The sequence below is a fragment of the Helicoverpa zea genome, chromosome 2, assembly GCF_022581195.2.
Source record: "Helicoverpa zea isolate HzStark_Cry1AcR chromosome 2, ilHelZeax1.1, whole genome shotgun sequence".
NCBI classification, from domain to species: Eukaryota; Metazoa; Arthropoda; class Insecta; order Lepidoptera; family Noctuidae; genus Helicoverpa; species Helicoverpa zea.
In genome coordinates, this window is record NC_061453.1 from 12394118 (window position 1) to 12410410 (window position 16293).

Below are 16293 nucleotides of genomic sequence, written 5' to 3' on the forward strand. Positions count from 1 at the left end.
ACTGCGCCGGCGCCGGACAACACAATAAAGGGAGGTCACATACTCGTACATAGTGCACTGTTGTGTGAATTATGTGGTTGCTTTTATAAAGGTTTTAATGTAATAGTGTGTAATGTGATGTTTTTGATTTTTGGAGTCAAAGTTAGTAATTAGTAACTGCATGCTTCAGGAAAGTCAAATTTAGGAAACATGAGGTAAATGGCAGTTTTCGGACCGGCAAAATTATTTTATGAGAACTGTAAGTCCATTGGGCCGCCATTGAAAACCTTAACATGTATTTCTATTATTTTTGAAGCAGGAACAGCCGTATTTACAGAGCAGAGCTTTCATTGTGTGCAAAACCAAGCTTTCTATTTATAAGTAAATTAAAGTGCTATTATTTTAACGAGTCCATTGTACAGTGTACCCCAAGATTTATTCTAGTCTCGTGCACACTGCGAGGTGTTTGAAGAATTTTAATTAAAATTTGTACTTTATTTTACTTCAGTTATTTCCTTATTTGTTGGCCGTTTAACTTCAGAATAATGTGTGGAAGAACACTTATGTTTTCTCTAGAGTTTATCTTTAATTGTGATTGTCTGAGGTTTTAGTGGTTTTTACCTTATTAGGTAAAATGTTGTAGGTAATTTCTACCATAAAAATGTGATAAAAGTCCGTTTGTGGAAGCTTGATCATATACAGGAAATTGCTGGTCGTTAAAATCGTGGATTAAGTGGTATTGTATAATTGTGTTGTAATTAATGTAATCGACAATTTAATGAATGTATGAAAGTCATCATACAAAATCAATCTCGGTCATTAATAAGTTGATAGGAGCTTTGAATTGCGTGCGAAGAAAACTGAACCTACTAATATCAGTATACAAAGCTTTTTTGCTGAGCTTGTCAGAAATAAGTTTCCCTTGCTCTAGAGCAAGAGGTACATCCCTTCATCTAGACTCTAGATTCTAGAGTTAGTAAACGTGTCAGAGAGCTTGCTCAACTCTAATAAAGCTGCAAGACATTTGAGAGCATCCTTGCTGTCACAACCAAATCTACGCCTTAACTACGCAACATAAAGTCCAATTCAACTTACCGTCAAACTTGATAGCTCGGTTCGTGAGCGTGTCAGAGAGCTTGCTGAGCTCGCTCCAGAGAGCAGACTCGAGCTGCGTGCGCGCCGCCTGCGTGAGCCGCGACCGTGCGCCCGCACCGCAACACCCTCGGTTTGTGCATAGCCCATCTGCGTCTGTGGATGAAAAGAAGGATTTGTTAGCATTTTAATCTTGTTACAGTAATATTTGGAGATTTTTTTCTTCAGATATCGTGTTGGTTATTAAAGAAAAATGAGTTCTCAATAAGCTAAAACCGGTCTAGATTTAAATACGATCAATTACTTCGTAAGCCACTTTACACCTAAAGAAATATGATGAACGGCAAATGCCGATAAAGAATTTATCTTGAATATTTAAGACACTATTTGAAATGTCAACGCTCAAAGCTCCGAGAGTCAACTTCAGAGCGTCATATCTTTACTCCACTATACGACAAAGGAGATATTTATTTTAGAAGTAATTTTGCATACAGCCTATTATAAAACCGTTAATCTCTTCAACCAACAGAATCTAAGCTATCAAATACTGCTTTACTAATTAGATACAGACTTAATTGCAGTGTAAGCTGTCGTGCTTTCACGGTGCAACATTTTATCTGAACAACTTTCCTTGGGCCATTAAATCCTCTTAACACTAGTTAACACTAATACATGTACCGTAAACGTAACAGTTTTCAAAACATTGAAACTGATTGCCTTGGGATTTTATGTTTCAAAGCTGAGATTGCGTTAAAATATATTATATATTTTATGGTTAAAGAAACCTTGTTAGCCATCAGCGCAAGTGCCAAATAGCCTGAAGCCAGACATGGGTGCAGTTTTAATCATCTTTTATACATGCTAAAAGACCATTAATTGGTTTAAAGAATTTATTATTAAAAAAAGGATAATACAAAAAGGTTAATATAAAAAGAACTGAGGAGTCTTTCGATACCTTTCCCAGAGAACACATCAACGGCTAACTGACAACCTGAAGCGGTTCATCCCATATCTTGGGAGGTTAGGAAGACACCCAAGGGAAACACTTAGAAAGTTCTTTTTAATTTAATTTCTAAAAGTACAAAGTTGACCAACTTTCTTTAAAAATTACGAGCATAAAACCTCAGGTAAAGGCAGTATAAATATGAAAGGTACCAGATGGCAGGTTTGTCTCGTCACCCACTCGTTACAACAGCAATTAATTACCTTTTAACGACTATTACCGGTACCATTACCGAGCTTGGCAAGTATCATCGCCTACGAGATGCTGGCCTATTTGTTAACTTGCGTGGGATGGCCAGCTTTGCTTTCTCTATAACTGAAGTATGAAGAGCATTTGACGACCAACCTTTTTGCGGTTGAGTCTCGTCCAAAAAGGTACATTTAGAGTGTTTGGACGAGATTCAAAAGGGTAATTACCTATTAGTCTGTTGGGTAGTAGAGCCAAAAACTTCAATCGAATTCACGATTTTCGATCATAAATGAATTTCGTCTCGTCTGTTGAGAAACCAATGACATCCCGTAGTTTCGATCAGGAAAAGTTAATAATTGTCAACTAGACGGGTCGGATGGGGCGTTCCATCGAGGGTTAGAGTGAGGGGTGCAAATAAATTTAAACATCCGCCGAGTACGGGCGTTATTGCATTACTGAGGGAACGAGGGTGCGAGCCTGTTTTCTTTGATTCTTACAAAAATCGATAAATTTTGGGAAACACTTCACGGGGATTAACGAACTGAAATAGCTTCTTTGCTTTTGTAGCTGTTTACTTAACTGCGGAAGGAAAAACTCCGATTATTATTCCAATATGGGAGCAGTTCCATATTTTCATTTCGAGTATGAGTGGCCTTTCTCAGCGACAGCCTCATCAATCTCGATACACATTCAAGCTAACGGATGGAACAACTCAAAGAAATACCAATTAACGGATATATCTCGATGTTACTCGGAAACCACTTCATTATTCCACTCAGGTACTCCGCTCAACGGCAGAGGATTACTTCCATCGCTTCATTAGAACCTACTTTGTTTCGCCGTCTTGGAGCCAATGGAGCGATGGATGAAGTGTCGGGAATTTCTCTCATTTTATCAGACGTGAGCGCGGGAGAAAATGGCTTGTTTTGGCTCCCAGACGCTCCAACCTGTTACTTACCATTGCTCTGAGAACATCTCGAGTGAGGTTTTATCACCTCGTAAAAATGAGTTTCCGTGAAAATCAAAGTGTTTTCGTAGTCACCTTTAGTATCAATTCATGAGCTTTATCGGCTGTGATACTGTCGAGCGGTGTTGCGGAAATATTATTGGATGTTTATTGTAAATCTGATTTGTTTGGGGTGCAAGAATGCTTTATAGGTATTATAAGCTGGTTTATATTATATTTTGTTTGTCTGAAAATTGTGGAACTCTTGCCAGAATTCAACACAGCCAAGTATTGACAGCTCACTTTACATTTGAACTTCAATTATAAACCAAGTAATTGTCTATGCAATCACTCCGTGTGAACAACAAGCTTAGTAAACATAATGCCTATTGAATAACTAAATCAATGTTAATACTTCATTCCGATCGTGCTTTCCACGGCTGAGACGGGATAAGCCGAAATTACTGATTTACATAGTTAGGACACAATGGGATTTGAACCTTGTAGTGCAGTGTTAAGTTCCAGTTTTGAATATTTGATGGGAGAGTAAGTGCTTTTTGGGCTGTGGTACAAGTTATATAATATTAGCATTTTACCCGCGTCCCGTAGTAAGTACCGCCTGTACCAAGAGAAAATATGTGTCATTTCATGACAAAAGGTACCTTATGGACTTTGGCGCTTAAGTCATTTGGAGATACAAATTCTACAATCTTGCTTAGACTAAAAAAACATAATGTCGTAAGTGCCAACACCCATAAGGTACCTTTTACCGCGAACTGACACATATATGTTGCCGATGTTACTCGGGAAGAGTGTACTTTAACATAGTGAAAGTTTTTTTGAAATCGGTCCAGTAGTTTTTGAGTTTATCCATTACAAACAAACAAAAAAATATTTTCTCCTCTTTATAATAAAGACAACGCGGGTTACGAAATACATACACTTTAGTATTTCGCGTAGGTGTTTAGAAGAACTCTGACCAACACTACTATGATGACTCAATTTAAAGTTGCAATGTTTAATACAAATACTCAGAATTACATCTCAAAGAGAAGATGTGGGCGGATTCAGTCATTAATTCTATCATTACGCGATACGACTTTACGAGCGAACATAAAGTTTCAAAATCCTCAATTATCTACGACTTAGCTTTGTTTGCAAGGCCGCTGCGATCTAGTTTTTCATGGCCTTACTACAAAAACTTTAAACCCTGTTTTACACTTGTCTAATAAAATTTTGGCTGCAAAATGAACCATATGTCAACGTCATAATTTGACATTTTTTTAGACAAGGCATAAACTGACGTTTAAAAGTTTTTGTGGTAAGGCGGTCAGTGTTTAATAGAAAGAAATAAAGGAATGAAGACATCAGTGCTAGTCGTGAGAAATTGTTTCAATAATTCTTAATAAAGAACAATGGCTTGATTTGATGAACACAATTTCAATAAAATACCAAAACTTATTACTTGATCAAAGGTTCACTAGCTCATTAAAGATTTAATGGGCCCTTAATATAACTAATTAGAACATAATCTTTGAGTGGTTGTTTAAAATAGAAAAAAATAAAGCGTTGCAGAACTTAAGTTTATTTTCATTATCTTGATCACTGTACAAGCTAACTCTTTTGCATTATAAAGCCATACAGCCTCCTTGCTATCGCTAACCTCTTTCACCTTGTACCATAAAGAAAAACGAACAGCCCTAAACTAGAGGGCGACATGTCTATCGACAATAATGTGACTCGCCGCAGCTTTGATACTAATGTTTACAGTGATCACGGAAATCTTATGAGTTTTTTTTGCTATTGGGGACTTATGAATTAGATAGTGGCTTTCTAATGTATATAACATATACATTAGATATAAAATTGCTTTGACTTAATTTTTTTGACGTATATAAAGTTTAAGATCTGTTCTTTCTTGTTGTAGTGGTCTCATCGATATTCTGTCATAATTCCAAAAAGTTTAATTAAATGTGTGCTTCAATGCTATCTCAAGCCTTTACATTTTTTATCAATTTATTAGTCTGGCGCTATTTTTAAATAATGTACCTTTTATGCAGGCTTCATTATTATCATAACTAATCTATTACGAAATAATGTGTAACATGTTATTCAACATTATAATGTCATGGTTGCTCGATACATCGATACAGCAAATTGAATATTCAAGACGTTAGTCTAATCGATACCTTTCCTCAAACTAATACACTATAAGTCTCATCAATCATTGTCTGGATATTCCTCAACGTCAATGGCTCCATCACACACAGCGTCCATTAAATTAGGATGTTTATGTGGCAACATTCAATATCCATTACAATATCTAAGAAAAAAACTTAGCCATTTTGTTTTTATATTGACGCAAAATTTACTTCGAAATTCAAAACTGAAAGTGACATTTGACGTTGACAAGTTAGTGACGTCATCTGACGGTTTTTTTCCTTTTTCGTTGCATCTTTATTCGTATTTCGAATGCATGTTCGAGTATAATCGTGGTCCGTTCCCCTCAAGTCCGGGGCGATGCAACGCAAACAAACATCTCCCCCGGATAGAATGTTTGAACAAGCTGCGCATGATTTGATTTTGAATTCCGTCTTATGAATATATTTTTGAATATTGTTATAACTTGCCTTGTGGCCTGGCTACCATTACTGATTACTTTACTGGTTTATGTAGGTACATACCTGTCACTATGATTTCACTTTATTTTTATGTACTTTCTGCGAGAAAGTACAAATTTTGATAGTCACGTTATCAAACACCAAAGATACCCTATTACATACCCATGGTAATGAACTAATGACTAGCTTCGACACGATCATGATAAATTCAACAGGCTCCTGCTAGATAAACCGTTACGTGCAACAGAGCGATATCAATACATCTCAGGATTACTGCTTGATCATAAAGTCCATACATTATAGCGCTAAATATGGCCTGACGGATGACAAGACTTTAGATACGACCAGGGAATTTCTTCATAAGTCCGATAAGTTTACTTCTTTGTCAATATGAATGATTTAAAGTTGTAGAAGTAGACATTACTCTTTTAATTTGGCTCACAGTCTATTCGCAATATATTACATCGATCTGTTGCTTACCAGAGAGAGAATTTTGACGTTAGCCCGTACAAGTCAACACAAATCTCCAATCTCCAATTCCTGGCAATTACCTAGTATATCATCACTTATATGATGTGAGACTACTGCATCAGATATCGTATGTTTGTGTATGTCTTCAGTTTATAAATGGCGCCGATAGATAAGTCTTCGACACCACATGACAGCTCTCTGATCAGCAGCTACTTAAAGATTCAGGTGCAAACGGTATCTAAGAATTAAGAGATAAGCAACGTTTACAGTTTGACGACCCAAATACTGTTACGAAATGGGAGCAGTTTAACAGACGTGTTATCTTTGTTATTTTTGTGATTTATTATATTTACATTGCGTGCTTTATGGTCATTGTAAAATTGTTCGTGCAACAGAGCATTGTATGCAAGTTTGGATAAGTCAGTCGGATTGATGGGAGTTTAAAAAAGATTCAACTTTAATCCACGGACTAGTATACTTTTTATTACTAGCTTAAATCCAATATCTTATTTAATGCTCCAAAAAATTACTAAAATACACTGTTAAGCATACATACTAATTATTTGTATACAGAAACTAACTTAACTGTCTCATTATTAAGTATTATACCTTAATACTCAATAATGAGACAATCAAGCAACTTCACAGCAGTTTCTAGCGAATAACTAAGTAAGCTTGTTTTCGAAAAGTTTGCATTCAACCAAGAACTTAACTACTGACATTTTAGTTTTCATCAAGTTTTAGTTAAAATAATTAATAATCTGTGGTGCGATGGCGCGCCAACCGAGCGACTCAAATTAGTTTCATGCTCCATTTAATATAACGAATATACTTGTCGATAGCTATTAGGTTTCATTAATGATATGGAAATATTAATGTCTTCATTACAACTTATATATCCTGTCAATTAGAAACATTTTGAACATAAACTTAGGATTTGGAACTCCATTAGCGAGAGTGCTCTTAAGGCTCCAACGAGGTTTTAACTTAGAGGCTTTGAATTTTAGATTTTAACATTAGTCACTTACATTAAGCTTTACGTCGCAACTATTAGTAGTAATCTGTGCTTTACTTAAAACTAAAACCTAAGAAAAATTTAATTTAAGAACTTAAAAGGACATATTCAGACCATGTTTTACAACTCTAATACGATACGAAACTGATACGATAAAATATTTTTTATCTATATCGTTCCCATAAATCTTATTCTTTATTTACCACAATAAAATTGAATTAAGTAATTAAAAAAACATGCGAAACAGCACGTAACAGGTTTTGAACGTGAACCCAGTCGTCTAAACTAGGCAATTAGCTGAGGAATGTGTCTGCATAACCGCACTAACTCTCAACATTGCCATCACGCATGACTTCGCTTATAAAATCGTGATAACTTCAAATACGTGCTATTTTAGGCTAAAAACTTCAACTAAAGTGACAAATTCCTTTGAAAACGCTACTGGTGTAGGAAAAAAAGCTAAAAATAATGTTATAAGAGCAAGTATTCAGGAATGCGTACAGTCTACGCATAAATATAAGGCTGTTACTGGTAAGGGAATTCGTGGGGACCTACGTGACGAGCGTGGACAAGTGCTGCTGTCTACTACAACAAACGTATATTATAAAGAAGGTCCACGCTTGGATGGAATAGGCGAGACGAATTCTCGTAAAATGCCGGGGTCTGTGGCATGAAGTTCAGCGGACTCTATATTAGTTAGTCTATTATGAATAGGTACTCCTTCTAGGGTTGCTAGAATTTTCCAAAGACGAGATTTCTTCACAGTAGTTACGGCGACACAAGAGTGTGAATTTTATGCATCCATCACGGGCCGTGGGTTGACCGTCTTCGATCGTATTGTGAATTTAATACTTATAACATTTAAACATGTCTTAAGGGACCATCACGTAGGTATTTCAATATTCTTCTGGGAATCTCCTGGATAACTAGTTCAATCAGAATTTGACTTCTATTGTCGCACTTTAAATAGTATGTGAAATATCTAGATATCTTTCACAAAGGCTAAAAGGCCTTTGACTTAATGTTACTATTTTTAACTACACAGAGTAGAACTTTTCCTCCTAAAGCCATGCTTGGTGCGTACGTTCTAATACCGTTGTTCACACTACAGATACGACGATCAGTGTTTTTGGGAGCTCCCAGATGTTATCGAGACCTCTTTATTGTCACGACACGTAGTTGAGGCGTTCTCTACGCGGTCGATATAGTGATAACTTTGTTCTGTTCTTTGTTGTAAAAAAGGAATGTCTGTTTGTTTGTGTAAATACGAAATTGAAATTGTATTAAATTAATTTGCTGTAATTTAAAAGAATTATGATATTATATGAGTTTCTGTAGTGACTTCTCAACTTAAAAGTTAGCCTAAAGTGGTGTTTATTTCAGCTGCAAACATAACACCAAAACTTGTACTTAATCCCAGCAAATCTTCACAAAATCAGTAATTATGATACAGCAATACCACGCCAAAATTTTAACAAAATTAAAGGCTTTTAGCGCAGAAAGCAACAGAACAGCGTTCGTTCGGCACACTAAACATATAATTAAACCTTTCGAACTCCGAACAGGATAATCAATCTTTGTTTCGCGCCAACGCTAACCCTTTCCCGCCAGATATGGGCAATTTTGACCGGCATGCGGCATCCCGGTGGATTGTCTAATTACAAAAGAATTCGCTTATGCGTCATCCTTTATTTATCTGGCGAGAATCTCGATCCGACCACTGGCAAGCAAAAAGAAACGGGTTAGGTTATTATTAAAGGCGTTCGAGTGCATTCCACGTTTGCAGTTTGCCAAATAGGCTATCGTTTTATGGGCTCGTGAGAAATGAGGAAGTTTCTATGGAGCGAATGAATAGCGATAAATGCCGGTTGAAGAAGAGATACGACCCTATTTGCTATTACTGTTTTCAGTTCTACATACTTCAACTAACATACCTAATCGATAGTTTTAACATTATGACGCCTTATTTAGATTCTTATTAATAAACTTTCTGAATGTTTACATCTGCTATCAAACAGACTGCGATAAAACGAACGGTAGACACAACGGGCATCTGCCGATTTTATTGTCTCCGTAGATAGTGTTTGATACGCATATATTCGTTTATTATAATCGTTTATTATAATATAATCGTATACAATTCATTGAGACAAATAAAAACGAAAAGAAAAATTTTCTTCCATGACAAAATTGATGACAGACAAAAGTTCAGCGGCGCGCGCAGCGCGTCGCCGGTTTACATGCCGTCGTTTACATGGCGGCAACATGGCCCCGGCCTTGGAAACAGCCGGTTCCAACATTTTCAGCATTCCGAATTAGCAGACACATCGTCTGCTATGGTGATACTGGCAGGGGGCATATTTTCGAGAATGCCCTACGTGTGATGCCCGATGACGTCAGTAGGTCGGCCACCCTTGAGATACCATCGGTTCCAGGATACATTCGTATGATTCTCCCTAACTTCCATTTTAGTGGCGGCAGGTTGTCGTCTTTTATCAAAGCCAGTTGATTGATAGCAAGAGAATCTTGACGAGTTTTCCACTTAGTGCGCGTCTGCAACTCCGCCACATATTCCTTCGCCCATCGTTTCCAGAACGTTTGCCTCATCTGCTCAATAACGTCGTAGCGCATTAACCGATGAATCGATATTTCAGTCAGATCTCTGCAGGCTGGAGCAGTCAATGGCCGGCCGATAAGGAAATGGGCTGGTGTGAGGGGTTGGAGGTCGTTAGGATCAGTGGACAGGGCGGTTAAGGGTCGGGAATTGAGGATGGCTTCAATTTGTGCCAATACCGTACTGAGTTCCTCGTAAGTGAGATTAGCTGAACCGATTACGCGTCGCAGGTGGTGCTTACACGATTTCACCCCTGCCTCCCACAAACCGCCAAAGTGAGGAGCATACGGAGGAATGAAACTAAATTTAATGTTGTTATTTGAAGTAAAATCATCAATATCGCTACTGTTACTTTCAATGAATGAAACAAATTCTCGTTCAGCACCTACAAAATTTGTTGCGTTATCCGACATAATTTCAGCTGGTTTACCCCTACGGGATATAAAACGTTTCAAAGCAAGTATATAATCTTTCGTTGATAGACTTGTAACTAGTTCAAGATGAATGGAACGGGTACATAAACAAACAAACAAGCAAATGTAACTTTTAGTGAGACTTGCACCCCTCCCTCTTCGATTCAATATCATCACTGGACCCGCATAGTCTACCCCACAACGCATAAAGGGGAACCCAGCTTCCAGGCGTTCAGCGGGTAAATTACCCATGAGAGGCTGTACAATTTTTCCCTTAAGTCGCGTGCAAGTGACACAATCGTGGACAGTTTTCCTAGCTAGGTTTCTCCCACCAAGTGGCCACCAAGTCTCACGCACAGAAGCCAAGAGTTGCTGAGGCCCACAATGCAATAACTGTTTATGTTCATGCGCAAATATCAACATAGTCAGTCTGTGTTTACTACACAACAGAATGGGATGTTTCTTATTGTTATCAAAAGAATTACAGTTGCTCAACCTTCCGCCAACGCGTATTAATTTAAATTCATCAAGAAAAGGATTTAAACCTAGTATTCTTTTAGATTTTACAACCGATTTCTTATCTAAATCGCTATATTCGCTATTAAACGATTGCAGTTGGGCAAGCCGTGCTAACATAATAGTTGCAGCGTCCAACTCAATAACAGATAAGGAACCGGTTTTTCGGTCTTGTTTACTAACACGTGTGTTACCGATGAACCTGAGTACATAGGCTGACATTCGACGCAGCCGATTGAATGAAGAAAATCTATTAAAATCTACTAAGCAATCACTATTCTGATTACTACACACCATACTCGCATGTTGAACCTTCAATTCGGGCAACTTTGCATTATCTATGACAACATTATTTGACCATTCAATGTCATGGCTCTGTAAAAAGGCTGGCCCGTGCCACCACAGGTCATTGTCTTGGAGTTCGTTTAAGTGGAGGCCCCTCGACACAATATCTGCAGGATTATCTGTGCCTTTAATATGCAACCAAATCGCGTCTCCCGTAAGATCGTTTATTTGAGACACTCGATTTTGGACAAACGTTTTTAAATTATGAGGAGGCATTCTAATCCAGCCCATGACTATGGTGGAATCTGTCCAAAAGTAAACTTTTGTAAACGTAAGCCTTAACGAACTTAAAATTTTACGATATAGCCGCGCGCCGAGCAAAGCACCACAAAGTTCAAGCCGCGGAATAGTACACACTGTTTTTACGGGGGCCACTTTGCTCTTTGCACATAATAATTTGACTGATACCGATGATTGATCCGAGTACGTGCGTATGTACGCACAAGCCCCATACGCATTTTGTGACGCATCAGTGAAAATATGTAATTCGCAATTAAGTACATGTTCACTCATGACGTAACGAGGGACCCGGATGTTCTGTAAAGACGACAGGTTTTGAATAAATCGGTTCCACAAACATTCAATATCGGTTGGGACCGCATCATCCCAATCGATTTTACAAAGCCATAACTTCTGAAGCAATACTTTTGCTATAATAATTGTCGGCGCTAAAAGACCTAACGGATCATAGATTTGTGATATCACAGACATCATTGTTCGTTTAGTGACCTTTGACGTATTTTCTACGTTGGTGGTAAAATAAAGCATATCTTTATCTACTTGCCATCCTAAACCGAGTGTTTTATTCTGACAGTGTTCACCGCTCGATAACTCCTTAAATACTTCTTTGTTTACATCATAATTGAATGTCCATTTTCTTAACGGAAAGCAAGCAGACTTTAAAATCTCTGACGTTTTTTCGCATATATTCAACAACACTTGAGGGTCGTCTTCTCCTGTTATTAAATCGTCGACGAAGAAATCCTCATTTATTACTCTGGCAATAATTTTATCATCCGTGTCTAGTGCTAGTTGACGCAAACAGCGCATACTTAAGTACGGAGCAGACGCCGTTCCGTATGTCACAGTATTAAGTCTATATACGCTTAATTCATCTGATGCAGTTTCCCGCCATAAAATCAGTTGTAGGTCACGCTGATCGGGCTGAACAAGCACTTGCCTATACATCTTCTCCACGTCAGCACTGGCAACATATTTATACTGCCGGAAACGAAGTAAAATGGAAAAGATGTCGTTTAGTAGAGGAGGGCCTATCATCTGTATGTCATTTAACGACTTATTAGAGGTGGTTGCGGCACTAGCATCAAACACTACACGAAGTTTTGTTGTAGTGCTGTGCTCGCGGAATACCCCATGATGTGGTAGGAAATAATGCGGCCATGCGTATTCGTTTATTTTAGACATATGCCCTAGGTCATTATATTCCCGTAAAAAGTCACTGTATAACCTTTTATACGAAGGGGATTTATCTAATTTCCGCTCTAATGACAAGAAACGTGATTTTGCCCTCTCGTATGAATCACCAAGAACATCAGCTGATTCCTTCAATGGTATTCGAACTGAGAACCTGCCACTATTATCTCGTGTAGTGGTTTTAACAAAATATTCCTCACACTGACGTTCTTCTTCGGTTAATACCGAACCCGAATTTACAACTTCTTCTAGCTCCCAAAATTTACGTAAGTGTGTATCAACATTCGACTGTTGTGTAAAATGACAATGAACTTTACTAGCGCGTAAATTGGTTGTAAATATAGGACCTGAAATTAGCCAACCCACCTTCGAGTTTTGTAGGTATGGGCCGTTTGTTAATCGAATTCTATCCGTTTCCAATAAATCCCCATAAACGTCAGCACCAATCAGCAAATCGATTTCTGATGGAATGTTGAACGTGGGGTCCGCGAGACATACGTTGTCCGGGATGAGGAGTGTGTCGTAATAAATATGAGATGCCGGCAAACTCGTTGTAATTCTCGGCAAAACATAACATTGCAATTGAATGTTAAAGTTACTCGTTTTTGATCGCATGGTAATATCGCATAATTTATTACAGTGTGAAACCGACTTTCCCACACCTGCAATTTGTATAGTGGACTGTATTAATGATACGTTTAAACGTTGGCAGAGCCTTTCCGAAATGAAAGAATTCTGACTACCACCGTCTATTAGTGCGCGAGCCGTATAGTATTTGTTATCACTACCAAGAACCTCAACTATCGCGGTCGACAATAACACTTGTGGTACTGAGACACAAGACGCATTTTCGATTGGCGAGGCACTGGTGTTGTCTACAAAATTCAAAGCACATGAAACGACAGAAACCGGCTCCCTATCAACACTCGCCGTTGAAGCTGCCGGCACCGATGCAATAACATGGCTTTTATCCTTATGTAGTAAAGTATTGTGTTTGTCCTTGCATTGCTTGCATGGCCCAAACAAACACTCAGAAATTGTGTGACCTGTACGTAAACAATTACGACACAAATCCCTCGTATTATCAACGAATTTAATTCTGTCAAAAACTGTTAAATTTAGGAATTTAAAACATATAAACAATGCGTGCTTTTCACCGCACATAACACAAACATTCTTCGATTTTTCGGGTTTAATCGTATTGTTATTGTTACGCGTGGACACAAAACTATGTAACTGCGGTATATGGGCGGCACTAATATGTTTTTTGACCTCAGACGTATTACTAGGCTTGTTATTCGTATTTCGAGTATGATTGTTATGAATCATGTCCAACATGTCAGCCCGATTACGTAAGAAATTCAATAAATCATCTAATTTTATTTTAGTTTTATTAAAATCCGATGATATCGTGCCCTTATGGTTCTCCCATTCACGCTCAGTAGCTGAATCGAGTTTCGATACGATAATATAAATTATTAAAGTATCCCAGGTGTCCGTCGGTTCGTCAAGAGATTTGAGCGCTCGCAAGTTACGTAAAACTACGTCGATCAATTTCCTAATTAACGAAGGAGATTCTTTGTTGATAGATTGTGCAGTAAACAAAGATTTGACATGGTTGTGAATAAGCAATCGGTTATTATGGTACCTATTTTCCAAAAGCTCCCATGCGTGAGTATAATTGGCTGCAGTGAACTCCAATGCACTTATTATTTGGAGTGCGGAACCCGTAAGCGAAGACTTTAAGTAATGGAACTTCTGAATTGAATCTAAATCGGTCCGCTTATGTATCATAGATAAATATGAATTTTTATATTCGAGCCAGTGATCATACGAACCGTCGAATGAGGGGAGGATAATTTGAGGTAGTTTAATTGAACTTTTATTTGGCATAGAATGTAAATTATCACATTTACCTGAAACTTTTGCAACATCGGTTAAACATTTGGCAATTGCCATAATACTAAAATATTGGTCCTCAAAAGCTTCTCTATACTCAACTTGTTTGTCTAACTCAACCTCATCTATTAATTGCTCGATTTTATCTTGAATTCTATTAAAAGACGTAAGAACATTTGTAACCGATTCCATTCGTAAACTAAGCTCAGCTTGCTGTCGTTCGGATAATGTTACATTTTCGTACTTGCTAACATACTTTTCAAATAACGTTAATCGCCTTTTTAAAGAACCCCTTTGTTTTTTGAGATCACCTACATTTGAACAATTACTTTCACCGTATTCCTCGTCACTCATCTTGGCGGTTCACAAAGAGACGGTTACTCACGTATAAACACCAACAGCGAAATACAAGTTGACAGGCACCACGTACTGCACATATTGGTAGGTTTACGAACTGCAATTCTGAAATACAGCACGATATTAGACACAAACGGAAAGGATAGGAAGAAGAGGAACGACCGGCCTGACCGTTTCTTGCTGATTCGATGCTCGATTCGATGCGAGGCTTCATGTGGCTCGATGGTCCATGTTTGATACGCATATATTCGTTTATTATAATCGTTTATTATAATATAATCGTATACAATTCATTGAGACAAATAAAAACGAAAAGAAAAATTTTCTTCCATGACAAAATTGATGACAGACAAAAGTTCAGCGGCGCGCGCAGCGCGTCGCCGGTTTACATGCCGTCGTTTACATGGCGGCAACAGATAGTTTAGCGGTTTCGCCTGCGAAACAAGTCCAAAAACCCGGCCTATCACATTCACGACGATATTAACCCATATTACAAGCAAACCATTCACCTGCAAGCCACCAAATGACCACAAAGTTTTACGCCGCCTAACACTCGACGGTATAATAAAGAACTCCTACCATCGCCGCATTCACATTTATGAGCTTCGATTAACTTGTTACTAAGGAAGCAATGGACGTAAATCCTCGCCGCTGGACGGTCCACGCGTGTAGGCCCGGCTATAAATGCAACTTAATCTTCGACATATTTATTGTGAACTAAATATAAAGTGGGAAATCTAAGATGGCTGCCGAGGCGCCGGTCTGCACATAATTTCTTTGAGGCGAGCCTCCACCGTTAATAATTTCTCAACTCTTTATATCGTTCACTTCAAAAAAGAGAAGTGGGTAAGAACGGGCCGTTTAATTATAATGAATTCTTGCAAAACAAAAATGACAGGTGCCAATTTAGGCGTCAAAAGGTACAGCTAAATAATTAGAGTAAATTGAGAAATCGTAACCTGCTTGCTTATCATTAAGCACGAGACACGTACGACTTTTGAATTTAATGGGGGTACCATAGAGTAATAAAGATAAAAATGTAACTCATGCGGCCAGTAATGTGTTCATTAGTGACTTGGAAATAACTTATTCTGGCTTAGTTTTAGCTTCGCATGGAGTGGGGCACTTAATTCTACGTAAATTAGTCGTCCAATAAATCTGTACCGTCTGTCGGGGAAGCCGCCGACGCCTCACCGTTGACTTGAGATAATTTTATGTAGCTCGCGACCGTGACTCACGAGGCACGGCGGTGGAAGGGTTAAGCTGTTGTTAGAAAATTGTTTCGCTTTGAATTATAGATGAGGTTTTAATCTTGAGTTTGGATGATATATTTCCATTAAATTGTAATATAAATAAATCACATTTACGGACCTAAGTTTTGACGTTACCAATCCACATA

General features: G+C 38.0%; 2 protein-coding genes across 2 annotated transcripts in view; both read right to left on the bottom strand.

Annotated features, from left to right (window-relative positions):
- LOC124642958 (glypican-4) overlaps window positions 1–16293 on the bottom strand; it is an 86224-nt gene that overhangs the window by 27875 nt on the left and 42056 nt on the right. Inside the window, exon 2 of the mRNA XM_047181766.1 lies at window positions 1075–1227. Coding sequence (XP_047037722.1) covers window positions 1075–1227 — 153 coding nt within the window. The remainder of the gene's footprint in view (window positions 1–1074; window positions 1228–16293) is intronic.
- Window positions 9398–12295, bottom strand: LOC124642950. Its single transcript, XM_047181752.1, has one exon. The coding sequence runs from the start codon at window positions 12252–12254 to the stop codon at window positions 9651–9653; it is 2604 nt and encodes an 867-aa protein (XP_047037708.1). The 5' UTR covers window positions 12255–12295; the 3' UTR covers window positions 9398–9650.